At 37.3% G+C, this 27,460-nt stretch overlaps 1 protein-coding gene and 1 pseudogene across 1 annotated transcript; both read left to right on the forward strand.

Moving 5' to 3' along the window:
- Positions 1-5,149: 5,149 nt before the first annotated feature.
- LOC100731626 (olfactory receptor 2M3-like) lies at positions 5,150-6,092 on the forward strand (annotated as a pseudogene).
- An 11,768-nt stretch (positions 6,093-17,860) lies between these two features.
- On the forward strand, positions 17,861-18,799 carry LOC100715199 (olfactory receptor 2M3-like). Its single transcript, XM_003479755.2, has one exon. The coding sequence runs from the start codon at positions 17,861-17,863 to the stop codon at positions 18,797-18,799; it is 939 nt and encodes a 312-aa protein (XP_003479803.2).
- Positions 18,800-27,460: the final 8,661 nt, after the last annotated feature.

A 27,460-nucleotide genomic window follows, 5' to 3' on the forward strand; every position in this document is an offset into this window, starting at 1 on the left:
AAGGGTTAGGGTTGGGGCAGTACTGGGTAATGGTTACTACTTACTCATTACATCAGACAGCTCTTCCTGGGCAATGGACCAAATACTTTGCCAAGCACGATGTGAAGACTGTGAGAACAAAGGACTTGCAGTTGCATGCATTGGCCAGATGTACAGAGAACAAACCAGATAAAAAAAAAAAAAGTTCATGTGTACAGGATAGAATGGAAGGCTGATACAAAGCAGAGTTACATTTGCCATCGTTAGAGCGAACCTGACTGCAAGATCACCAAAGAAAGTGACAAGACTTGAGTAATAATGTAACATTTATAAGATAAGGCCATACTGTGAAAAATATTTTAATGAGGGACTTATAAGAATTAGCTTAATATGTCTTGAAAAAATCCAAAGGGAAGTGAGGAAAGTGAAAAAACAATCTCATAGAGATTAATTATCAAGTGGCAAAGGAATTGAAGCCTGAAAAACAATGCAAGTTTGAGTTTCCCTGAACTGAAGATTCATATTTGTCTTTTATATTACACCAGGGCAAAGGCACACACTTCAGTGTGATGCGTCCAGGTGAGGCTCAGTAAGTGGAGAAACATTATGAAAGAGGTACACGTGTCAGAACTTGGAAACTGTGATCTACAAAAGTTCAGTTATTGAAAGAAAAACCCTTATAGGAAAGATAATTTTGCTGAGGTTTAAAATCAAAATTATGTTAGTGAAAGTGCATGGGAGTTTTGCACAAAAACCACAGAACAGGTGACTCCTACAATTATCTTCTCCTACATTCCAAAAGGATTGGTAATGAGATAAAAGTCAGTTTTGTAGACTGTTTGGATCATGCAAAATTTGATATTTTGCAAAGATGAATGGTACATGCAATTGTGAAAAATCCAAAATTAGTGTGCAGGAGAAACTGAAGGAGGAGGAATTATATCCATGATGTCACAGGCTGTAAGTATAAATAACATAATTTTTCCTATAGCAATGGTGTCACCACAGAGGGTTTAAGGGCTTCTCACAAAGAGGAGATGGGACATCAGTTCACTCTCTGGAGTAGGCTCCTGTCTCTCATTGTGGAAAAACAGTTTTGCATGTATCAGTGTGAGGCACAGACAGAGTAAGATGGAGTTAGAAAGTAAGGGATGGAGGAGAGGGACTCCAGCTGAGGGGCTGAGGGGTGCATGGTGAGGAGCTGCTGCAGATAGGCCGGCTCCCCACAGAATGATGTCCTGGATGTGCTGGTGACCGGTCGGCCTTGATCCCTCACTCTGCTTTTGTAGCTCTAACTGCCCTGTCCATCACCAAGCAAGAACATTCATCTCAAGGCGAGTGAGCTTCCCCGCAAGCCATGAGGAATCTGTGGAGATTGTTCCTGCTTGAGGAGCAGCCTCATTCCTCATCACAGAGTTATTTCCCCCCACTTTAGGAGATGACCTTGTTGTGGGCTGGTCTTCCAACTGCTGCTTTTCTGGAATTTAAGGTGAACACAGGTGGAAGACAATGACTGGAGACTTCCAGGCATCACATCAGGGATCTGGGATAGGACTTTGTCAAAGTTGGAGTTTGAATATTAATGAAAATTCTGTAAATAATTTACTGTTCTTGTGGTGTCTTCAGTCCTGTAGGAGGATGCAAAGATTACATAAAATTTAGGGCTAAAAAAACCTTAAAATACAGAGCCATGGATGTAGATTAGCAGTATCAGCCCCCAAAACTGAAAGCAAAATCCTTGTAGTACAGACTCTAAATTCAGTGATAAACTTGCCCATGTGCTGGGCTGAGCAGGAATGCGACCAGAGGGAAGGCAGGAGATAAACACATGCTGACAACCGAAATACCCAGCTTCACCCTACTGTTAGCCACTGGACATCTGCACGTCTCCTCCTAGGTCTTAGTGCATTGCTCATTCTTGACAGAATTAGGCTGCTGGCCAATGTTGCTTTGCAAGTTTACTGGACAAAGAGTAGACCAGTGCATGAGAAGGAAAATAAGCCAAGCCTTAGGTCTATGCTGTGCTGGTCGCTGCCTGGTCAGAAGTGTAGAGAGCAAAGTCATGGAGCACAGGTTTGGATAGCCTGGAGTGAGTGTGGTCATGCCTGCGACAGCTCATAGTGACAGATTATTGGAGCTGGAGAGGAGGAACTGAGGTGAATAAGGAATTCAATAATTTAATGAAGAGATGAATGAGCCAAAAGTGAGTGGGCTGAATGCAGACTGGAACCACTGGCCACAGCTTATGCCTCAGACATGATGCATCCAGCCGAGAGATGGCGCAGACTCCTTATCCCAGATAAAGACACAAAGGCACAAAGGCTAGACACTGTGTCATACGCAAAAAGAAGGGCAGGCTGCCAGCTCTGTAGTTAGATCCGTAATTTCTTTATCTCCTTCAATTGACCTTTCTTTTTTATTATATTGATATTTCTTTTCAAAATGTTGCAGTTCTGTTTTGCATGAGAAGTGGGTTTGCAGTTCATCTCTAACTCCAGGAATCTTTCTGCTACTCTTGACAGTCTTTCACTCTGTGGTTGATTTGCACTACCTGCATGGCTCCTCTCTACTCCCCATTCCATTTTTTTACCCCAAAGTAATGCCACCAATTAAGTATCTACCTGTATTTGTATTTGAAAGTTCTTAGTATCATGTTTAGTGCTTTGATGAATATGTATGATATAATCTTGTGAGGAAATTATTACACAATCATAAAGCATTATGTCATTAAATGCATAACTGTGACATCTCTTACACTCTATTGTAGGAAACATTTAAATTTTCCCTTTTCTTTCTGAAAGTTGAATATTTAGTTGTGGTTACTGACATTTGAACCTACGGTCTCTTGCATTCTAGGCAACCACTTTGGCAGCCCTCGATAATTTTAGTTTCTGAAATCAACTGACAATAGATACCAGTAAAAGGAATACATAAATGGTACTGTGAGCCTAACTCATGGAAATAGGAGACCCAGAGAAGAGTAAGATGTCCTACAGAACCTAGCAAAGGGATAGGTCTTGCAATCCAAGCAGGGAGGAAGCCGTGTACTCTAGAAGGTAGAAAGAGGGTGACCCTACAGGCACAGCGGCCTTACATTAGATGAGGTCTCCCAGGATGCGGTCACCTATGAATGGTATCACTCTGGGCAACTACCAGGTCCCTAACCACTTCTTCCTGTGGAAAGGCCTTTTCCAGGCATGGACAGAGTGGGTATATCAAATGTGGGAAAGCCTGTCTGTATCTTCTATTTATTAATACAGACAAGTGTAAATTTCTCACAAAAAGTTGCCTTTCAGAATTGTTCCTGGGTCTGAAAAGTCTTCAGTGTCTCTGAAAAGCAAATCTGGAATGTGGCCAAGATATATGTTTGGGTGGAACTCCTTCCACCCCTAAGCTGTGATTTTCAATCAGGCTTTGCCTAGGGAAGTCACGTGGAAAGACCCAGGTTGGGAGCCTTCAGAGATCGTTGCTTGGGACCAGGCCCTGGTGCTCACTCTGACCTCCTGCCACAGAGCAGCAAAGGATGCAGCTCTTGCTGAAGGACGGAGAGACCTTAGGTCTCTCAAAGAGCTGTTGAGTCTGCTGTTCTGTGCCTCAGTCAAACACTTAGGGACTTGTGAGCCTTACTGTGTTTATCAGAAGAACAACACACAGTGGCAGGATTCTAGGAGGTCACTTGCTAGCTGAACTTTTTTTTATTTAAAGAAAGGCATCATCTACATTTAGGGAATTAGGGATTGCTGCACAGTACCTCCTAGAAGAAAACCCATAACAGAAAAATACCCGTGGTGTAGAGGGATCCACAGCAACAGTGAGCAAGTGAGGGGCAGCTTCCAGACAAAGAACTGTTGCAATCAGGAAGTATTAGGAAGACTCCAGCGTGGCCTCAGTGAGGATTGTCCTCGTGGCTTTTGCTTTGTCTTGGTTTCTGAGAGGAGCCCTGGCACAGAATGAGAGTCTGCACCTTCAACTCTGACTTCATCCTGTAGAAGGCTTTTCCTGCCAATTGTCCAATACAGAAACGAGAAAGTCAGGATCCACGGAAAAACAGGTTTATGCAGCACGCACTAAGGTTACCCAAACAAGAGTGATTCTTTCTGGGTAAGCATTATTACAGGAAAAGCATTTGTAAGACAATTTCAAACTGACTAAACATTTAGGATACACTGCCTGAGTTGAAATTTTGAGTAATATTCATGGAATTGATGAGAACTGAACAAGTAGGAAGTGTGAGGTAATCATGTGCTGGAAGACACAGTCTCCACAGTCATTTATTCATGGGAGATTGGAGGACACTCCAGTGTGTGAGAAAGATACACAGTTACATTTAAATTTTTTATTTTCTAGGCAACTAGATATATTTTTAATTACTCCAAAATATGACAGTTATCTAACATTGTGTAATAAAGTAGGAAAATATTCACATTATTATTTTTTTTCAAAAAAAAAAAAAAGGCACAGAAGTGTTAACTGCCCGGGATCAGCCAGCTTTGCTGCTCACTCACAGATTTGACACTGTGCCCCAGCCCTCTCCTTAGAAGAACTCTCCAGAAAGGTGTCCTGTACCAGTGGCTCAAGTTTACCCCACGATAACATCCCCCTGCTGTGACAAATCTTCATTATTAGCAATATTATTGCTCAGTGGTTTCTGACTGATTTCTCAAATTCTTGGAATTTGTCTAATTTTGTCTTCTTTCCACTGGTAATCGCTGCCCTTTATATTTGGCAGAAAAAATTCACAAGTAAAATAGAGTGAATGTGGAGAAATTTGATAAAAGGATTCCAAGGAAAATGAAACTGCTTTCTCAGAATTTATGAATTAGATGATGATTAGGAAACTGTGAAAGTACTAACAATGATACCACTCGATTTAACTTGACCCATAAAGGGGGTTTTATAACTTCGGAAAATTTCCCACCTATTGTCACAAAACCTACTTTGTCTGTTAAATAAGCAATTCACATTTAAAAATCACTTCAACCCAAACACTAGGATCACTATCGATCATCTATAAATAAAAGAAGAAATCTGTATCTTTATAAATGTCTTCCTGATTCACAGATACTTCTTGAGACATAGTGGTCTGAGAAATAAATGAAAAAACACAGTATTTCTATGACAGAATTTTACACACTTGTTACACATTCTCTCCACTGTAAGTACATTCACCATGGCCTGGGAGAATTAGACCTTCAACTCTGACTTCATCCTGCTGGGAATTTTTGATAACAGCCCCACCCACACCTTCCTCTTCACACTGGTCCTCGCCATCTTCACAGTGGACTGCGTGGGGAACACAGCCATGGTTCTGCTCATCTACCTGGATGCACACACCCATGTACTTCCTCCTCAGCCAGCTCTCTCTCATGGACCTCATGCTCATCTGCACCACTGTGCCCAAGATGGCTGTCAACTTCCTGTCTGTAGGAAGTTCATCTCTCTGGCAGGCTGTGGGACCCAGATCTTCTTCTATGTGTCTATTTCTGAAGCTGAGTTTTTCCTGCTAGCTGCAATGGCCTATGAGCGCTATACTGCTATTTGCCACCCTCTGAGGTACCCAGTCCTCATGAACCAGAAAATCTGTGGCCCTTTGGCAGCTTCCTCCTGGATTCTTGGTTCCACTGATGGTATGATTGTTATTATAGTTGCACTGACCTTCTCCTACTGTGGGTTCTGGGAAATACCCCACTTTTTCTGTGAAGTCCCTGCCTTGCTCACACTCTCATGCACAGACACCAAGAAATTTGAACAAATAATGTTTTTCTGCTGCGTAATTATGCTTTCTTCCCTGTAACAATCATCATTGCTTCCTATACTCATGTTATTCTGGCTGTCATGCACATGGGATCTGGAGAGAGTCGCCACAAATATTTTACCACCTGCATCTCTCACCTCATGGTGGTGGGCACGTACTATGGAGCTGCGATGTTCATCTACATGAGGCTTAAATCTGAACGGTCCCTCACCTGAGACAAGATGTGTGTGCCTTCTACACCATCCTGACACCCATGCTGAAACCCCTCATCTACAGCCTGTGCAACAGAGAAGTCAGCAGAGCCTTCATGAAGGTGTTAGGGAAGGGGAAGTCTGCAGAACAAATGGTCTCATTTTAATTTTCATTGTTGTAGAGTTTGCTTACTGATTAAATTTGAAACTATAACCAACACAATTCAGCACCCAAAATGTTTTCACATTTGCACTGAAAAAGTTATGGTTTATACCAAAAGAGTCAAAATTTAATAACTGTACACATGAGCAAGAGATTCAGGCATGGTAAACAGGTTGGACAACAGGGAGTGAGCTTTTAACAATGGACCTCTTGCAAATCACAGATGAGATGACTACACAGAGAATTCCTGATGGCCTGGATCTGAGGTCAAAAGCACATGTAGAAGGCAGAAGCCAACGTCTTGATAGGCACTGTCTCTTGGTTTTTTTCATGACCCCTTCTGCCTATAGGGTGTATCTTCTTTTCTATTCATAACTCTTCCTCCTCCTCCTCCTTTTACTCCTTCTCCTACTGCTTCTTCTTCTATTCCTCATTGCTTTTTACTTCTTTGTCTTTCTTTATTTTTCTTTTTCATTTCTTTTTTAAAACACATGTACACATTGAATTTCTACATTTGTTGGCTGTCCCTATCCACTTCCTGACACCAAAAGCCTGGAAAGGATCATTGGCCATCACGCCATCCAATAACATACACATCTGTTGGATAAATATTTGATTTGTTTGTAAAATTCAATGTGTTGTTACAAGTTAAGTATTTGTAGTATGAGGAAGTATAGAGCTATAGACTTTTAAAAATATTAAGTACTTATTATCTCACAGGATATATAGTCCCATAACAGTAGCCCATGCTGTGGTGTGTTGTTAACATACAGTAATTTTATTTACAGTGAGCCAATAATTTCCATGAGTTTGACCCTGTGACAGTGATCATCTTGTTACAACAATCAATGAAGCTAATTATGCGGAAAGTTATTCAGACACTTATAAGACCATACTATCACTGAAACACAAAATTAATGCGTGTGAAACTGAATTTTTTCTACAACAGACAGTGAGTTATTCCACGATGCTGCACATTTATTTCCATATATATAGAGAAAAATCCTCTTACTGTTGCTGAAAATTGAACTAATGCATCCATGATGGGTTAAGTATGGAGATTCTTCAAAATCTGAAAAGAGAAATTTGCTTTAACCTAAGTATTGGGCACATCCACAAAGGATGAAAGGTAACAAACCATAGTGAAGCATGCACATCCTTATTACAGCAGCAATTCACAGTAGATTAATTTATGGAATAGACTAGATGTGTATCAACAGATCAAAGAAAAGAGAATATATATATATATTTTTTGGTACCACGAATCGAAAGCACAACCTTGCACTTGCCAAGCATGCGCTTAAGCCACTGAGCTAAGTTCCTGGCTGAAAATTTTATGTATACACACAATACTATATTTTCAGCAATAAATAAGAATGAATTCTGTCATTTCTAGAAGTATGAAACAACATGATTATTCTAAGTCAGATTAAGAGAGTCAATTATACTTTTGCTTATGTTTGAAAAGTCTAAAATACTAATAAATTAATAAAACAGAGGACCAATAAACAAAACTAGAAATTCACTCTTCAAAATAAGAAAATGGGTGCAAGGAAGGGGTAAAAAGGTAACTGTGATTAGAGGGATTGAAGGTGAACTAGATATGTTTTATGCACAAGCCAACTTCCAAACACAAATGTCATTATTCCATAATATAAAATAATAAAGAACTCATATCAATTTGAAATTGTCTGTATTTATTACAAAAATAAGATGATAGGTAATAACTTTTTAAACATTAAGTATGAAGCCCAATGAATAATGAATTTTCCCATTATTTGAGGAAGAAATTTTACCAATTCTGTATACACCCTTCTAGAAGATATAAACATGAAGCATAATTATTAAGTGATTTACTCTAAAAAATTACTCTAGTTCCAGGAAACCATTGGGTATTAAAAATATTTTAAAGACGAAAATATGTAATAGATATTGTGAAATAGGAAGAAAATGTTCAAATAGGAAGGAAAACTAGGAAGGAGGAAGAGGAAAAGAAGGAAGAGAAAAGGAAAAAATGAAGAAAGAAGGAAAAATTGGAAACAAATCTCTTGCAAATAAGGAAGAGAAGAGGGATTGAAAGGAGAGTTGGGAAATGGAAAAAAAGAATCAAGATATATCATTTGCAAGTATAAATTTCCTGAGATGAATGTGAACATCATGTGCATCTAAAAGGTACCAATACATTTAATTAATTAAAAAACAGAAAAAGTAAAATCAGAATCTTATGAATTTTAAGAGTAATATTCATAAAATATTAGCAAATTCAAGAACCTCAGTGTTTAAAAATTTTATACAATGAGGGCATAGAACATTTTTTTTCAAACAAAACTGGATTAGCATTTTAAAAATTAAACTAGGTATTTTATTATCTTACCTGGTTACCAAAATATACATGGTCACATTAACACATATGAAGTAAACTGACAAAATTGAACATTAATTAATTTAAGTACTTTCAGTAAACAAGGAACAGAGGGATTGCAACTTGGTAAAATAATATGCAAAGCATTGAGAATCTTGTGTTTTGATGACAAAACTGAACTACAAGTAAAATAATGGGAATGCAAAGATATCTGCTCTCATTTCTTTGTACTATCATTGTTCTGAAACTTTTCACCAATGTAAATAGGCAATAAAATTAAATAAAGTTAAGCATTCTGGAAGGAAGAAAAATAAGGGTTCTAGTCACAGATATTATTATATCTATATAAAAATACATGGAGAACAAGCACAAAGACAAAATTCTACTGTATTCAGTAATTTATAATTGCAAGATTACAATTTGTTTCTAGATAGTACCAATAAACTGGTAGAATTTGAAATTAAAACCATAGTATAAGCAGCTGCGGGACTCCATGGCCAGAGCCTGGGACTTACTATGGAGGAACGTCCGGGAGAGACGGCTGGCAGAGCACTTTCTTGGACTTCCAGGAGAACATGGTGGACAGATAGCAGCAGCTACGGAGGCTCTCTGAAAGACCCAGCTTAGAATTCAGGAATGGTGCGGAGTAAGGAATCATAAGCAAGTGGAGATATACCCTGCTGACCCAAGAACAAACTGGGCTGAGAGAAACCAACTTGGAATGCAATCCTGGTGCTATAACAGGAACAGAAAAGCCTCAGTGTGGAAGCTGGAGCCCGCGGCCCGCCGCGATTTGGGTTTCCCACTGCGCAGCGGCTGCGTCTACATCAGCTCGGCAGGGAGAGAGATGCGCGGAAGCTCTGAAAACAGGAATCGGCGAACGGAGTTGAAAGCAGGACGGGCAGGGAGCTGTGCACTGACTTGCGGTGAGGTGAGTGAAACTGAGACTCTTCCACAGTTTAGGGGACTCCAACAGAGGACATTCTGGGACTGGGCAGACTTGCGGGAACAGGGCGCTGCAGTGACTTCGGCCACGTATCCCCCTCTCAAGCGGGATTGGTGAGAAGTGCCTAGCCTACGTGACGCTGCTGGCTAAGACCCAGTAGGCTAGCACAACCCAGATCCCAGTGCCTGAGGGTGACCTGGAGGGGCGGGCCCCGCATAGGCCACCTTGTCTGCTACTTCCTGGTGTGGTGTGGTGGGCAGGAACACCTAGCCAGCGCAATTCAATCAGACTGTGGCCCACAGGGAAGGAAGCTGGGCCTCCTATATACGCTTGCATATATAAGGAACAAAGAATATGAGAAGAGGGAGCAACAAGAAAGGCTCCTCGGCCCCCAATCCTGAGAAACAGGCAATAGCAGACACCGTACCAATAGACATAAAGTGCCATATTGAGAGCCTCATAGATGAGTTCAGGAACAAAGTTATTAATGACCTAAGGCTAGAAATAAGCAGAATAGTTAGAGAAATGCTAAGCACGACCCAAGAAAAAACAGAAGGTGGAATGCGAGAACAGAAAGAGAGGGGAGAATTGTTTGATGAAGAAAATAGAGAAAGCACAGAGTACGTGAAGCAGGTTCAAAGAGACTACCAGGAAACTAAAAACTCTATTGAAAACTGGCATAACAGCTTGAAAGAAAGTAAGGACAGACTATCTGAACTGGAGGGCAGACTTGTAATATGGGAGAATGAAATGAAAAACTTCTTAAAAGTAACAAAGAAACAAACAGCAATAATACAAAGACTAGAAGATGATAAGAGGATCTATAACTTAAGAATTAAGAACATAAAAGAAGAAGTAGGGACACAAACAAATGAACTACAAAAGTTACTCACAGAAATAATCCAGGAGAATTTTCCTAATTTAGCAAAAAGTAAAGATACTCAGTTGTATGAAGCATACAGGACCCCAGCCACCTACAATCCAAACAGAGCAACAGCCAGGCATTTAATAATTAAAATTCCAGAAACTCAATACCAAAACAGAATATTAAAAGCCGTCAGAGACAAGAAACAGGTCACTTACAAGGGAACACCCATCAGAATTACAGCAGATTTCTCTGCACAAACCATCAAATCACGAAGAGCGTGGGGGGAAATAATTCAAGCTCTGAAAGATAATAATCTCCAGCCAAGATTGATATATCCTGCACACCTATCCCTGGAAATTGATGGAAAAACAAAGGTGCTTCCAGGATAAAGAGGAACTAGGGGAATATGCAACCACCAATTCAACTCTACAGAGAATACTGCTGGATATTCTAAAAAAGTAAAATACGAAGAATCCAGAAATAGTGGCAGAGAGGCCACAATGAATGGAACAGAAAACAAAATGAAGAAGACAAACTGACAACTGACAGAAAAAGAGCTCAACAGAAATGAGGCAGAGAAGATTGGATGATAGGAACAGCTATTTTGGAGAAAATGATGTCTTAATAGGTAATACTGATTTAGTATCATCTTGTTTTGAAGTCTCATCAAGTTTTTGTTCTTCTGTCTCCATTGGTCTAAACAGGTTGTATCTTATTGGATTTTATTATGTATGATAGTATAAGCAAAAACTTTTAAAGACAAGGAGATTATATAGAAACCATTGTTCATTTTCTGTTAGTTGATTCTAAATACCCTGTAATGCTGTCATTCTCTTAAATGGTTCTACATTGTTTTGATATATTTGATGCTACAGAATATGAAGTTATACTCAAAGATTTCAAGGAAAGAGACAATATGGTAACTACTTTTATGTCAGGATTATCTTGTGGTGAAACACTATTCTGCTTAAATGGTTAAGTTTTGATCTGCGCTGTTTTGCTGTTGTGCCCTCTTTTATCTCAATCTCCACTTCATAATTTACTTTTTAATTTTTATTCTTTTAATTAAGGGAAAAATAAATAAAAAAATAGCAGGATATATTATAGTAACCCACTTTGACTTTTCATTATCTTGATTTAAAGCCCTGTATTACTCTCACCATCTTGTTTTTGACTGATGTCCCCCTATTCTGTTTTGCTTGATAGTACCAGGTTTGAAAGTTTAGACAACAGCTGTGAAGCTAGTGAGACTCATTATGACACCCATTCTGATTGACTATTATCTACTTTTGAAGACCTATAATGTCTCCAATGTTTTGGTTTTGTCGGTTTTGTTCTTTACTATTTTGTTCAATTTTATTATAACTGATGATATAGGCAATTCTATTAGAGATAGCGGGAGGCATTATGGTAACCATTGTTGATCACCTTGTATTATGCTTTTACATTATCTATTATGTCCACCCTTTTGATTTGATTGACTCTGTTCTGTCACATTTGGTTCTAGTCCCTTCCAAAAAAGTAATAAGAACTGTGGGAGCAACAAAACCCAAAATGTGTAATTGTCATTGTACAAAAGAGAGGAAAAGAAAGTGTTCTAAATGATATAACTGCATGTATATTTAAGTGTATAAGATAGATAATGATATTACTGAGTTTTGTTGGATCATTGAACAGTACTGTTTGCAGTCTCACTTTTGGAATGTCCACTTTAATTTTGTAACTTGAACAGTTATTTCTAAGATGACAATATGTAATCCATTAACTAGTGATTTGCTACTGTTTATTTTTTTTTTTGTAAATCTGTATAACTTGTACCCTTTCTCTGCTTTTTTTTTCTCCTTAAATAAAATTAAAAAAAAAACACAGTATCATTTTCATTAATATAAACCAAAATGCAATACTTAGGTAAAAATCTAGCAAAATATAAACATCCATATAAAAATGACAGAACTCAAGATACACAAAATGAAGTGAGCAAATAAAAGTTTATTCCCAGGTCATGGATAGGCAGGCTCAGAACTGTCAAGATCCTAGCTGTCCGTTGCCCAGACTGGGCCAGAGCGTGAGATTCTCCTGGACACATGTTTTCTGAGACTGTTACGTTTATAAAGGGTGCATCTGGAGGGCTGAGCACAGGGATGATCCTGTGATTATATTTGGGCTGATCTTTGAATGGGTTCTGAAGGAGTTTCTCATTTTCTCTCTCTCTCTCTGTCTCTCTGTTTCTCTCTCTCTCTGTCTCTCTTTCTCTCTTCCTCACACACACACAGTAAATTCATGTGGCTAATTCATTTTACCTCACACTGTCAAAGCTTCATACAATTAAGTTTTATACGGGTTAGTTGAACTATCCAAAACTGGGTTTTGGCCAAAACACATTATATTAAGTGACTGGCTTTGGACAGTTTAAAGAATTTTTGCCATGCATTAGTGGTCCAAACCGTGTTGTCATAGTATGTCTATCAGTCCATCATCTATATATACACCTATAACATATCTATAATAGGTGTATACATAGGTGTATACATCCGTTATCTAGCTATTATCGCTCTATCAATATATCTAGGTAAGATATTTTTTAAATGTCTTATTTTGGAAAAATGTTAAGTCACAAAGATATCTGTGGGACACTCGTGTGATGTGGAAACCCAAGTTATAATATATAATAATAAATATGTGAGAAAAAATAACATATTAAAAGGTAAAAAATATTATTACATATTTCAAAGAAAGCTTGACTACCACGTAGCTATAAACAAACTCCTACTTGCACACAGCTCTGTGTGAAAATGCATGCACACATGTGCTGTCAGGAGCATTATGTGGAGTGGTGTAAGCCAGGACATGTGAGTCTTTTTGCTGTGTGCTTTATTTATTTATTTATTTATTTATTTATTTATTTATTTTTGTCTGTTTCCTTTTTATCGGTACCGGGGATCGAACTCACAACCGCCTGCTTGCACAGCAGGCACTTATGCCACTGAGCTAAATCCCCAGCCCCATGCTGTGTACTTTATAACAGAACTTGAAGATAGCAGTAAGACGACTGGTAGAATCAGAAAAGGAGTGGAATCAGGACCCACAGAAGGTAAGCTTGCCACAGCAGGACTGGCCTGCGTGCCTTAGGCTCACATATGGAGGAGTGAGTTAATGGCGACCCAAATGATACCACTGATCTGCCAGCGTGAAAATCACCGCTGAGCTTCGACAGAGTTATGTTTACAGGTAAATATGGCAACACTTTGAGCTGTGTACTTAAGCTGAAAATGAGAAGTCCAAGTGCCTGATTTCTCCGTCAGTTTATGGCGTTACAGACAGTCTGAAAATATAAGGTTTTAAGGGGAGTTAACATGGAGTCCTAGTATATGAATAAACCTGGAGACAAAAGAAAACATAGAGCTTTTTGTATTATTAATCAATAAAACAAAATAACTCATTTTACAGTTTAAATATTGAGTTATATTTTCAAGTTTGAAAGTAACTTACGTGAATTCCTAGGAGAAAAAGTGATGATAGTACAGAGCACTATTATAATTGAAGACAAGGGACAGGAGACCCCTGCGGGATTTAGAAATTAAATCACATGCAACTTAGTAAACTTGGGCTGTGAAGATCTGCTGGAAACATGAACATTCTCAGCTGTACTGCAAGGAGCAGGTTCCACTGAAGACATTCAGGTCGGTGAGACTGCGAGAGATGCTGAAGGAGGCATCCCAAAATACTTAGGTGCTGTGGGCATTCTGGAGTCAACCAGAAAGTAAGGGAACCAGTTGCATTTAAAAGTAATGTATGGGAAATTTTGGTGTCTTAAATTTCTCCAGATAGTCACGTTTGTCCTCACTGATCTGCAACCTCCCCCTTGATAGTTGTTAATAAATTCGATGGTATGCTTTTCCATTAATTACAGTTTTATGGTTAAATGAAATAATGCCTGTGTAGTGTACATGGTCTATTTGTCACACTTTCCACCTTCTTAAGGATCTGGTGGCTTCCCCTGTGTGTAAACTTCCACTGTTTAATAGCATGGAAAGAAAGTATATATGCATCAAGCATAAAAACCAACAATCAAGGAAGAAAAACAGAACTTTCTCAGCATATTTGCTACTTAGGAACAGTGGGGTGTTTTGTGGAATTTTCAAAAAGTGACTAGACTTGAGTGTCAGCTGGACTTGAGTATCAGCAGTACTATTACACATGATTTTATGAGTGATTCTAAGAATCAACTTATCCCATTTTTAAGACCACCCTGTGAGAGATGAAGAAAAAAAATCTCAGAGGCATTACCTTACTAGGGTGGTAACGGCAATGTCTGAAGGTTTAGGTGTTTGGTATTCCTGTAGAACAGGAATAGAAGCCACGTGTCTTCTCTGAGTTTGATGTGTGCAATTTGATATCCACAGAACAGAGAAAGAAACAGAGTAAGGTGTGTGTGTATGTGTGTGTGTGTGTACGCATACATGCTCTATGTGTGGGAAACGGAGCCATGATTTAAAGGGCTGCAGAAGAGCAACACCGTTTCAATTAAAGAAAGACTTCTGAGAAGCCCAGTTCACACTTGGACATCATGGAGTATTTTAATATCAGTGAGGCCTGATGATGCAAGCTTACAAGGCCATGTGTGGGAGGCTGAGGCAGGGGAACTGTAAATTTGAGGCCAGTTAGGAGATGTAGCAAGATGGCCAGGCTGGGGAGAGGGAGAGAATGAAAATCTGTAAGATGTATAAAAAGTTCACAGGGTTGACTGAGAAACAGAACTAATGTGTTGAAATATGTAGATGCTTGCAAATCTCTCCAAAACACCTCATGAACAAAATTGGCAAGTCGATGGTCTGCCATGGAAAATTTAAGACAACTGTGTTTGCAAGGGGTGGAGTGATCGATCTACTGGGGCCTTGGGAGAAGACGGAAGCCACTCAGCAGGTGGACTGAAGAATGTGGGGGTGGTCTGTTCATAATCTCTAGGGTGCAGATGGGGAGCCCTCTGGCTCAAACAGGCTTTTGAGCCTCTCTAAAAGGCATGGGCAGCCCTTCTTGTCAACATGTGTGAGCGCTCTCTTCACAGGCGTGCGTTTGGGGAATGCCTTTATCTGTGACCTTATGTCTGGCTTATTTGTTTGTTTGTTTTGGTTTTTAACCTTTGATGGTGAGAGAGCAAAGGTGCAGTGTTGCCTGTCTGAGCAGGAACGGGGGCTCAGTAATCCAAATTAGCATCTTGCCAACGCTGCTAGCTCATTCCTCTTCCCTCAGCCCTTTATCCTCTCAGCCTCTGCTCTGCTCCAACATATGTTCTTTCACAGCAAAGTGTCCTTCAGCACCCTGCTGCCGTGAGCTGCGAGCACCATGCCTTTCTTCTCCTCCCCACCTTACTAGCTCAGAGTTCCTTTCCCTCAGAGTATCACTGTGACAGTATTATATCCTCTGATTAATCAAGGTGGACTGAACTATTTAGTTAAAGTAGTAACTCATTATAATGTGGTAGAATAAACAAAGGCTATTAACCCATAGTAGAAAGGTTTAGTAAAATTCATGGTATGGACGGACTTGTGATAAACTTAATACAAAATAAGTGGAGTAATGATGTGCATTATTGTAGGTGCAGAGATCTAACACCTACACCACCTCTTCCTTTATTATATCTCTATGCAAATGCATTCTTTGTGAATTTGAAATTTAACCCTGGGCCCAATATGGGCCAGGCAAACACTCTACTAGTGATCTACACCACAGCCTTATTGTTTATCAATTAAAAAGAGATATATGACAGTAAAAGTAATGAAAATAAAATACAGTTAGCAGGTTAGCAAGGTTTCTAAAGGTTTGACAGTATACCTACTGAAAAATTAACCAGCACGGGTTAAACTTATCTACATAATTGGAGCTTAGTTTGTTGTAAGTACTGAAACCACAAAAAGTCTTTTATAGAGCAATGGATGAGGGACTCAACATGTAATGAGCTACAACTGCACTGTTGGTGTGGTCACAAAATTCGTGATTGCTGCACAGATAAATAATCAAGGAAAACAAAACATCTGTTAAAAGATGCCAGTGGACAAGAAATGAATGAAACCAGTGATTTGTCTTTGAAATAGAGGCACATAAAAGAAATAAAATAGAGAATAAAGAAGATACTACATTAACCAAGATGATATTCATTTTTATTATTAGTGATGAAGACAAATCCAAGTTCTTTCTAATAGTAAGCATGTGCCCTAACACCGAGATCCACCCAGCTCCCCCTGAAAATACTCTTACAATGTACTTTGGAAAAGAAACTGAAAAAAGTGATATTTCTAGATATTATAATATTCTAGATAAAAAACCATTTTATTACCTCCAACAATATTTCATTTCTTAAGATGTAAAAAATTAAGAAATGTACAAAATAATGTTTTGAATACTTCATGATTTCATTAATTCTTTGTAACTCCTTTTAATATGAATATTATCCACATCCCAATGGACCGAGAAGAATGTGAGCCTCAGAAAAACTCCTAATTATCTGAATACAGAGACAAATAATCTGTGGAACTCTAAATTAGTATCCTCTGGAACCAGAATCTTCAGGGAAAGCTGGTCCACCAGCTTATCTCACAGATACACTGGATTTAGCCATGGAATGAGAAGAAATATCTTGGTGAAGGTCTTCTGCCTTCATGACTCACAGGTAGAAGAAACACATGTTAGATAACACACTTCTGAGGCTGGGAGCTCACATTCTCTGCTTACCTGATATTTGACTAAAGATCTTATTTTACTTCATCTATTTCTCTTTTCCTCTAAATTTGTTGGAATTATAATTTTATTATTATGATGATGATGATGATGATGTGGTATGTTCAGTTCCAAAGGAAATGTGGAAAAGTCATAGGATACCCAGAAATGCAGGAGTGTTTTAATAATATTAGTATGATTATGAATGTATTATCCAGCTACTGTATGGTTTGCATCTAAAATGTCCTCCAAGTGGTACATGCATTAGAGGCTAGGCCTGTGGCAAGTGCTAAGAGCATGGGGCACTGAATCTCTCACTGGACTGGTCTCTTGTGTGCTAGGAGGTGGCTTTGGGATGTAGGAAGGGGTTCGGGGCACAAGCCCATGATTTGTAAAGACTCCCTTGGTTCTCTCTCACATCTGCTTCTTGGCCACCACAAAGTGAGCGGCTTTCCTGCATCAGGCCCTATTAATATGGTGTGTCTCATTAGATCAAACTGAGTGGAAGCTGAAAAAAATTGGAAACTTAGTCACAATGAGCACTTTCTTCTGTTAGTTTTCTTTGTCATCTACTAGAAAGGAGACTGTTAAAAAGTTTTAGTGGACTCATTATACAAACTGCATTATATGACTTGATAAAACTCAGAGTTCTACTAGGAAATTTGCTTTTCTTGTTAGCTATGTAACTGGGTTTAAGCTATGTCAGCTGAAAATAAACCTTATGTGCTCATTTACAAATAAAATTTTGAGAGCCAGAGTCACAATTTTCCTATGCATAAATAATTTTTTGGCATATATATGTAAGAGGGAAATCTTTGTCATTTCCATAATCTATGTCTGTCAATTCTTAAAAGTTGTGTCTCCACAGTAAAAATATTCACCATGGCCTGGGAAAATATGACATTCAACTCTGACTTCATCCTCATGGGAATCTTTGATCACAGCCCTACCCACACCTTCCTCTTCACCCTGGTCCTGGCCATCTTCACCGTGGCCTGCGTGGGGAACACAGCTATGGTTCTGCTCATCTACCTGGATGCCCAGCTGCACACACCCATGTACTTCCTCCTCAGCCAGCTCTCCCTCATGGACCTCATGATCATCTGCACCATTGTCCCTAAAATGGCTGTCAACTTCCTGTCTGGCAAGAAGTCCATCTCTCTGGCAGGCTGTGGAGCCCAGATCTTCTTCCATGTGTCCCTGCTTGGAGCTGAGTGTTTCCTGCTGGCTGCGATGGCCTATGACCGCTATGCTGCCATTTGCCAGCCTCTAAGGTACCCAGTCCTCATGAGCCAGAAAATCTGTGGCCTCATGGCAGCTTCCTCCTGGATTCTTGGCTCTAGTGATGGAATAATTGATGTTGCAGTCACACTGACTTTCTCCTACTGTGGGTCCCGGGAAATACCCCACTTTTTCTGTGATGTCCCTGCCTTATTCACTATCTCATGCACGGACACCAAGACATTTGAAAGGATGATATTTCTCTGCTGTGTGATTATGCTTGTCTTCCCCATAGCAATCATCATTGCTTCCTACACTCGTGTTATTCTGGCTGTCATTCACATGGGATCTGGGGAGAGTCGCCACAAAGCTTTTGCCACCTGCTCCTCCCACATCATGGTGGTGGGCATGTACTACGGAGCAGCAATGTTCATCTACATGAGGCCCACGTCTGAGCGGTCCCCAACCAGGGACAAGATGGTGTCTGCCTTCTACACCATCCTAACACCCATGCTGAATCCCCTCATCTACAGCCTGCGCAACAGAGAAGTCAGCAGAGCCTTTCTGAAGGTGTTAGGGAAGGGAAAATCTGCAGAATAAATGGCCTAATTAGTATTGCTATAGAATATGTTACTGATTAACTGTTAATATTTAACTGACAAAATTCAACACATAAAATTTACTAATAGTCATTATAAAAGTGTTGTAGTTTACACAAAAAGCCTTAAATTGAAAATACCATTCAAATTACAATTATCAATAAATATTCATAACCACAGGGTGCAGAAATGTATAATTTAAAAAAAAAACCCTAAACATGAGATGTCCCTCACAGTACCTCATTCACTTGTGTGTTTTAATGTACAGCAATTTAACATTTTCTAGTTTATAATTTCCAGTAACATGACATTATACATGAAAATGATCAACTCATAGAACAAATAATCTGGTGGTTCCCATTTGTGGGATGCAGAGGTAGAAAACAGGAAGTCACCAAAAAGCAAGTCCTCCCTGTGAATCAGTACCATTTATGGGCCACTGCGGGTATAGCCCAACCTCAGCTTTCTCCAGTGAGTCAGTGCCATTCGCAGACTGCAGAAGGAACAAAAAATCACCAAGAAGCAAGCCCTCTCTGTGAATCATGTGCAGGATGATTTAAATCATTCCCTTCTGGCATGCAGGATGGGGGGATAAAAGAGCCAAACACCACTACACACACACCGAGTAAGCAACCAGCTTATCAGGGAGAAACAGGCTGTGATGATAAGTATTGAGGTGAAATGCAATTTCATGCCTTTGGTGTTGCACTGACTTTGCAGGTCTAGGGCTGGTAGTCTGACCATCAATTCAAAGGATGGTAGTACGCAGTGTGGCATCTACGGAGGAATCTCCTGAAGGTGGTAGCCATTATTAATTCCCTATTATCTTCTTTTGAAGTCCTGTATCATTCTCATTATTTTGTTGGATTTGGTTTTATTCTATTTTGTTTTGTTTGATTTTGTTATATCTGATAGCATGGGCAACTATTTCAAAGATAACAAGATAGCAAGATATATTATGGTAGCCATTTTGAATTTACTATTGTCTTGTTTTGAAGTCCTTTATTGTATTCATTGTTTTGTTTTTATTGGTTCTATTCTGTTCTGTGTCTGAAGGTATCTGTAGCTATCTTGAAGACAAGATTTTTACTGTGTCTGAAGTTATCTGTAGCTATTTTGAAGACAAGATGAGGCATTATCATAACCATTGTTGATTTCCTATTGTTTTGAAGTCCTGTGTCACACTGGTTTGTTTTGATTAGCTTTATTCTCTTTTATTTGGTTTGATTTTATTCTCTTTAAATAAAAATTTTAAAAAGATAATGAAAACTTGTAATTTATGGGTGAAAAAGACACTACGATTCTGCTATATCTCACGTATAATAAAGAAATTATTAAAATATATTAAACAGGAGAAATACAAATGGGAAAAGTGGGTTCAGGAAAAAAGGTGGGTGGAACCTGATTATGAGGCTCTAAATAAGGATGAGGGGAAGGGGTCAATGAATTCAATTTAGTGCCAGTTTTGATTGAAGTTTGGAGAAATACAAGAAGCTGCTGCTAGTATGTACTTAAAAGCAGAATGATAAACTTCAAATAAAATCTGAGGTAAGGCACTGAATTTTTAAAAGCCATCCAAAATAAGGTGACATGTAGAAACAAAGAGATAAAATATTTTGAAAGAATTTAGAGATTAAAGAACAGTTCAGTTTTACACAATGAAGTCAGTACTATATGGAAGATATACATGCATTACACATGAATATTTAATAAACATATATACAGACACTAAATATATATATTCACAACTAGGCCAGGAACATACAGACTGGAAAAATCACTCAAAACAAAAATCTGTAAGTGTAGATATAAAGGTTAAAAGAGATTTTCCTTAGTATATTTTGTCCAAATAGCCTGTCATTAATCTGTATATTTGAGAATTAAACTTATAGTGACTCATAAGAAAATAAATGAATCTGAAGCTGATAAAATAAAAGAGGGATAGAAGGAAACGGAAACAATTTTGGATATCTTATGTACATATAACAATTTTCCACTATGAATGTAATTTTATCTAATACAAATGTGTGCTAACACAAATTATAAAAAGAAAATTGTCAAATTATTCCTATTTGAAAATCATATAATTCTTTGCATGGAAGACATAAAAACTACCGGGAGAACTTCATATCTGATAAACAATTTAAATAAAGTTGTAGAATATAAAATCCATATAAAAATCAACAATAGTCTTGCACAACAATAATGAACTGATCAACAAATAAATCAAGACAATTCCATTGACAATAACTTCAAAAAATTAAATATATAATAAGCTTAACCATCAATGTGAAAAGCCTCTGAAAAAATTACAGAGCTGTGAAGAAATGAAGAGGAATTTAGAAAATGAACCTTATTCTTGGATTGATAAAATTAATATTGTTAAAATTACTATATTATCCAACAGAATCCAGAGATGTAATACAATTCTTAATAAACTGTGAAAATTACTGCTCAGAGTACTAGAGGAAAAAACTCTCTAAATCATTTGGAATCCAAAAAATTGTGTAACAGCTAAAGCTATCCTGAGGGTAGGAATATGCTGAGGCATGACCAAAGCAGATGTCCAGCTGCACTGAAATGCATCAGCAGTAACAGCAACACAACAGGCACTCGCACAGAAGCAGACACGTGGAATAAATGCATCCACCTCCCACGCTCTGATTTTTGAAAAAATAGCCAAAATATACTACAGAAAAAATTTCCTCTTTAGCATATGTTGACAGGAAACTGAAGATTCACTTATAGAAGACTGAAATTACATCCTGTAATCTGTCACCCTGTGACCAATCAAATCAGTGTGCATCAGAGAGCTACATGTAAAACTGGAAGGAGAATGCCAAGACATCATCTCTCCTCACCTTGTTATCATTGTTCTAAAAATTTTACTAATACAGAAAAAGAAAGAAAGAAAGAAAGAAAGAAAGAAAGAAAGAAAGAAAGAAAGAAAGAAAGAAAAAGAAAGAAAGAAAAAGAAAGAAAGAAAAAGAAAGAAAGAAAGAAAGAAAGAAAGAAAGAAAGAAAGAAAGAAAAAGAAAACACATTAAGACAGAAATAGAAGTTTTGGTTACAGATGTTATTATTTCTATATAGAAATGCAAAAAAAAACATGAAAGACAAAATTTCTCTTAGACATAATAAATTATAAAACAACATTGCAGGATACATAGCATATACATGTGCAATTACTTTCCTGCATGGCACTGGTAAGAAAGTAGAATGTGAAACTAAATCACAGTACGAATTCCATTAGCATATGTTGGACTGTAATACTTAGGTAAAAATCTAATAAAAGTTACACATTAATAATACAATAAAATAATGAAAACAGAAGAAAAACAAAGGAAGAAGGGCTAAAAATAAAATGTAAATGAACAAATGTTATCCCATGTTCATGGTAAGATGCTATTAAGATCAATGTGTTACTGCTGAAATAATACACAAATAGAGAGATATAAGTATAATCAACTGATTTAAACACCCATATATATTTTCAACGTATTTTATCAGAGGAAACCTTACATAAAAATACAGATTCTCCTTAACTAATCATGCTGCAACAGTATTTGCATACCAGAAACAGGACGTAAACATGCACTTTATGATCTTCATGAACAGACATATAAAATGAACCACAGAACTAGTAAAACTATGAAAATTTAAGGAACATATCATAAAAGGTAATTTGGATAATACTTTACATAACTTTTAAAATATTAAATATTAAAGTACATAAATTATTTAAGGATGAAAAAGTGGATCTGCTCATTTTCATTAAAATTAATAATTTGATATCTACAAAAGACTGTCAACAGAATGAAAATCCAAAACAAATACCAAAATTACAGAGGCAAAATACTAATCTAAAAGAATGGTTATGTACAAAATACAAATAATTAAAAGTTAAATAATAATAAAGTAAACAACTCAACAAATGACTGTCATACACAAAACAAAGACATAAAAAAGATAAATAAGTGTATGAAAATATTTATCATGAAATGACATTAGAAAATTTCAAATAAAAACTAATGAGGCTTCACTATCAATTAATTATCAGGACTTAAGCCCCAAAATTTATGAAAACTCTGAATGGTGGGGAATACTGATGAGTGTCAGAAACTTTCAAATTTTTGCTAATTGAGTGTAAAATGAATAGCTTCTTTGGATGGCACCTTTATAAATTTGTACAGAACAAAGCCTACTTATACAACAGCATGATGAATTTCATGACAAGTTCCAGTTGAGCTGAAGATTTATGCTTTCAGGTAAATATTCACCTGGATTTTTACAGTGACTCTGTTCATAATTACTAAACTTGGAAATAAAGAACTGTTCTTCAGTAGCTCAATGAATAAATAAAATGTGGAGCTTTTACTCGAATGTATTTAACACTAAAGAGAAATTACCTATGAAGATATGAATGCACATGCAGAAACTCAAATGCTTTTTAGTAAATGAAATTAATCGACCTTTAGATAGCTATATACTGATTAATTTGAATTATGACAATCTGAAAAATACAAAACTATGAAGGTATACAAATGGCCAATTTTTTGATTTGACAGATTTACAGCATAGTAAAATATTTTGTGAGATAAAATAAATACATATGATCATAAATGTTTTAACAGTAGAGGCTGACTGACATCAAGAAGAAAAAAGAAAATAACTTGGACTTCAGTACTTTGGTTTAGATATGACAGCAATGCACCCCTCAAAGGTGCCCATGTTGGAAGCTTTGTCTCAGAATTTGACAAAATTGAAGGCTAGTGAGAGGTGATCAGGTAGGTTAACGCTTCACTCAGAAGGAATAAGTGCTGTTTTGTTAAGAAATGTATTCCTAATGACAGCAAGTTGAAAATAAGTCTATACCTTACTTCTTTCTTCTTCCTGTTTCACAATGTGATCTTGCCTCTTATGTACACACCCATCATGAAACCATCAGACACATTGTGATGCTCCCAAGGGTGGCCATAGGACAAGATGACAGGGCTCACCAGTCTTAGGCTTTCAGTCTCCAAACCTGTGAGCTGCTTGCCTGTTTCATCATTTCTCAATGTAAGTATTTGGTGAGCCAGAAACAAGCTCAGCAACGCAGCACCTATATGGCAATTATGAATCCATGAGATCCATCCCAGGTAGGAAGAAAACCACCAAAACTAAAGTATTTGGTTACAGCAGCAACAAATGCACTTGTATGAGTGAAAATCATGTCATTGTGTCTTCTTTGTAATAAATGTGTCACTGTAGAGCAAGATTTGCTTAGTGCGGGATATTGAGCATGATGGATATTTACAACTGTCTGTAGTATGAGTAATAACTTTGTGAACCTAAATCTCTTCTAATAAATAACATTGTTTAAAGTCATATTTTACCGATTATGGCAAGAATAAGAATATAATAAAGAAATATTAATGTACAATCATTCAAGTAAAATTAAAGGACTGTTTTCCCTTCATAGGATCACATATATATTTTACATGAAATAACAAAAATTAAGTGAATTACTACATTTCCACATTTCTTAAATCACTTGTGGGCAACCTCTGCAGCCTAGGGGAGCCTTGGCTGCTCTTCCTCTGCAACAAAAAGACCTCATCAGCCGAGGGGATCACTGCTCCCCAGCACCCAGACTACCTCAGCAGTCAAGGAGAGCCTTGGCCACCTCTCACGCATACCCAAAATACCTCAGCACCACAAAGAGGAAGCTAACTGGGCTTACAAGATGCATGGTGACACAGGAGGGTCCTACTGTAGTACATACTATAGACAGGTGGATGTAACAGCCTGGAATAGACTTAAGCAGTAGCAACAATATGAGCTAAGGGTTATTTCACATTAATACTCCTAGGCTAGTCAGCCTACAAAGAATATAGGACTCATACAATTGGTCTACAAGCAAAATTCAGGTGACTTCTCAGCAGCACTTGGGACATTCTCTAAAATAGGCAATATATTAGCCCATAAAATATACTTAAGTAAATGTAAAGGGACTGAAATTATCCCATGCATATTATCTGACAACAGTGCTCTGACATTGGAAAATAATAGCAAAAAAAGTTGTAAAAAATATGGAAATATATGAAAATAAAATAACACTCTTCTGAACAACCAGTGGGTATTAGGTAAAATTAAAGAAGAAATTAATCAATATCTACAATTCAAATAATGCATATATAACATACCAGAAATGTGGGACACAATGAAAGCAGTCCTAAGAAGAATTTATATAGCAGTAAATAGTCACATCAGGAAACAGAACAAGCACAAATCAACAACCTAATGCTGCACCTCAAGCCTCTAGGTGAAAAGAAGAGTAAGTAAAGACCAACTCTCATAGAAGGGAGGAAATTATAAAGATCAGAGTAGAATTTAATTCAATTGAGACTAAGAAAATAATATAAAGAATTAATGAATGAGAGTTGGTTCTTTGAAAGAATAAAAAAAAAAACCTGATAACCTCCTAGCCAACTTTATCAAGAAAAGGAAAGGAAAAATTCAAATTCATGCAATGAGGAATGAAAAGTGTGATATTACTACAGATCCAGTAGCAATTGAGAAGATCTTCAACACCTATTTTGAAAATCTTTACATACATCAATGGAAAAATACAGAGGAAGTGGACAGATTCCTAGAAACATAAGGATTACCAAAGCTAGATCAAGAAGAAATAAAACTTCTGAATACCCCAGTATCAGCTGATGAAATTGAAAACTTAAAATTTATCAATAAAGAAAAGATTGGATCCTGATGAATTTACAGTTGAATCCTACAAGAAATCTAGAGAAGACTTAGCACCAATATTCCTCAAACCCTTTAATGAAATTGAAAGGAAAGCAAGTCTCACTAACTGTTCTAGTCAAGTATTATTCTGCTACCAAAACCAGAGAAAGACTCAACGAAAAGGAGAACTAATGATCAATCACTAGAATGAACATAAAATACCAGAAAACAGAATGCAGCAAATCATCAAGAAGATTATACACCATGATCAAGTGGAATTCATCCCAGGGAAGTAGGGGTGATATGATTGAACATATGCAAATCAATAATTATAATGTATAATGCAGCATATCGACAGAGCTAAAGACAAAATTCCCATTATTATCTCAGTAGATTCAGAAAAAAAAACTTTTTGACACATCCAACACTCATTCATAATAAAGACTCTGCAGAAAATAGGAATAGATGATCTCTACCTCAGCCTGATAAAAGCTATCTATGACAAACCAACAGCCAATATCATACTAAATGGACAAAACCTGGCAGCTTTCACTCTAAGATTAGAAACAAGACAAGGATGTTCACCATCACAACTCCTATTCAATATAGTTCTGGAAATATTAGCCAGAGCAATTACACAAGAGAGACAAATAAAAGGAATAAGGATAGGAAAGAAAGAAGTTAAATTATAACTATTTGCAAATGACATCATACTCTACATAGAAGATCCCAAAATCTCCATCAAAAGACTACTAGAGTTAATCAGAAAATATGACAGCATGGCTGGATACAAAGTCAGCACTCAAAAATCAATAGCATTCCTATACATAAATTAAAAACTCACTGAGAGAGAAATTAGAGAAATAATACCTTCTGCAATAGCATCCAAAAAATGAAACACTTAGGAATCCATCCAACAAAGGATGCAAAACATCTACACACTGAAAACAATACAACTCTGAAAAAGGTGATTGAAGAAGACATCAGAAAATGGGAAGATATCCCTTGCTCTTCAATAAGAGGAAACCAACACAGTGAAAATGGTCACAGTCCCACAACTGTTATACAGGTTTAGTGCAATTCTGATCAAAATAAAATTAACATCTTTAGATCCTTAAAGGTCTAGAGAAAACATTCCTAAAATTCATTTGGAAATAAAAGAGAACTAAAATAAAAAAGATAATCCTTGACAACAAAATCAAGGCAGAAGGCATTAAAATCCCTCACTTAAAATATACTACAAACCTACTGTGATAAAATCAGCATGGCACTGGCACAAAAACACACTTGAGGATCAAATGAACAGATCAGAAGATGCAGACACAACTGCAAAGATACTCATCCACCTTATCTTTGACAAAGGGGCCATATATGTTCACTGGAAGAAAGGCAGTCTCTTTAATAAATGGTAGAAAAATTGGCTTTCCCCATGCTGAAGACTAAAGTTAGTCACATGTCTATCACTGTGTTCTAAACTAGACTCAAAATAAATCAAAGATCTAAATACTAAAACAGAAACACTAAACCTGCTGGAAGAAAATATAGGTAGGAATTATAGAAGACATAGGGGTAGATAAAGACATCACAAACAAAAGGCAAACCACTCAATAAGTACTTCAAAGAATCAACAACTGATAGGTCATCTTATTAAAAAAGTTTTTGCACTTCAAAAGAAATCACTAACCAAGTGAAAACAAAACCTACAAAATAGAAAACAATTTTAACCAACTTAGTTCTTCAGACTAAGGACTTATATCTAGAATATATAAATAATTGAAAAACATCAGGCCCTCCAAATTCAAAGATGCAATCCAAAAATGGGCATCTGAGATGAACATGCACGTCTCAGATGAAGAAATACAAATGACAAATAAATACATGAAGAAATGTCTGAAATCACTGATCATTTGATAAATGCAAATTAAAATAATACTGA

This window comes from Cavia porcellus, unplaced genomic scaffold (genome assembly GCF_034190915.1).
Source record: "Cavia porcellus strain 051 isolate PalLab524CR breed Dunkin Hartley unplaced genomic scaffold, mCavPor4.1 scaffold_2, whole genome shotgun sequence".
NCBI classification, from domain to species: Eukaryota; Metazoa; Chordata; class Mammalia; order Rodentia; family Caviidae; genus Cavia; species Cavia porcellus.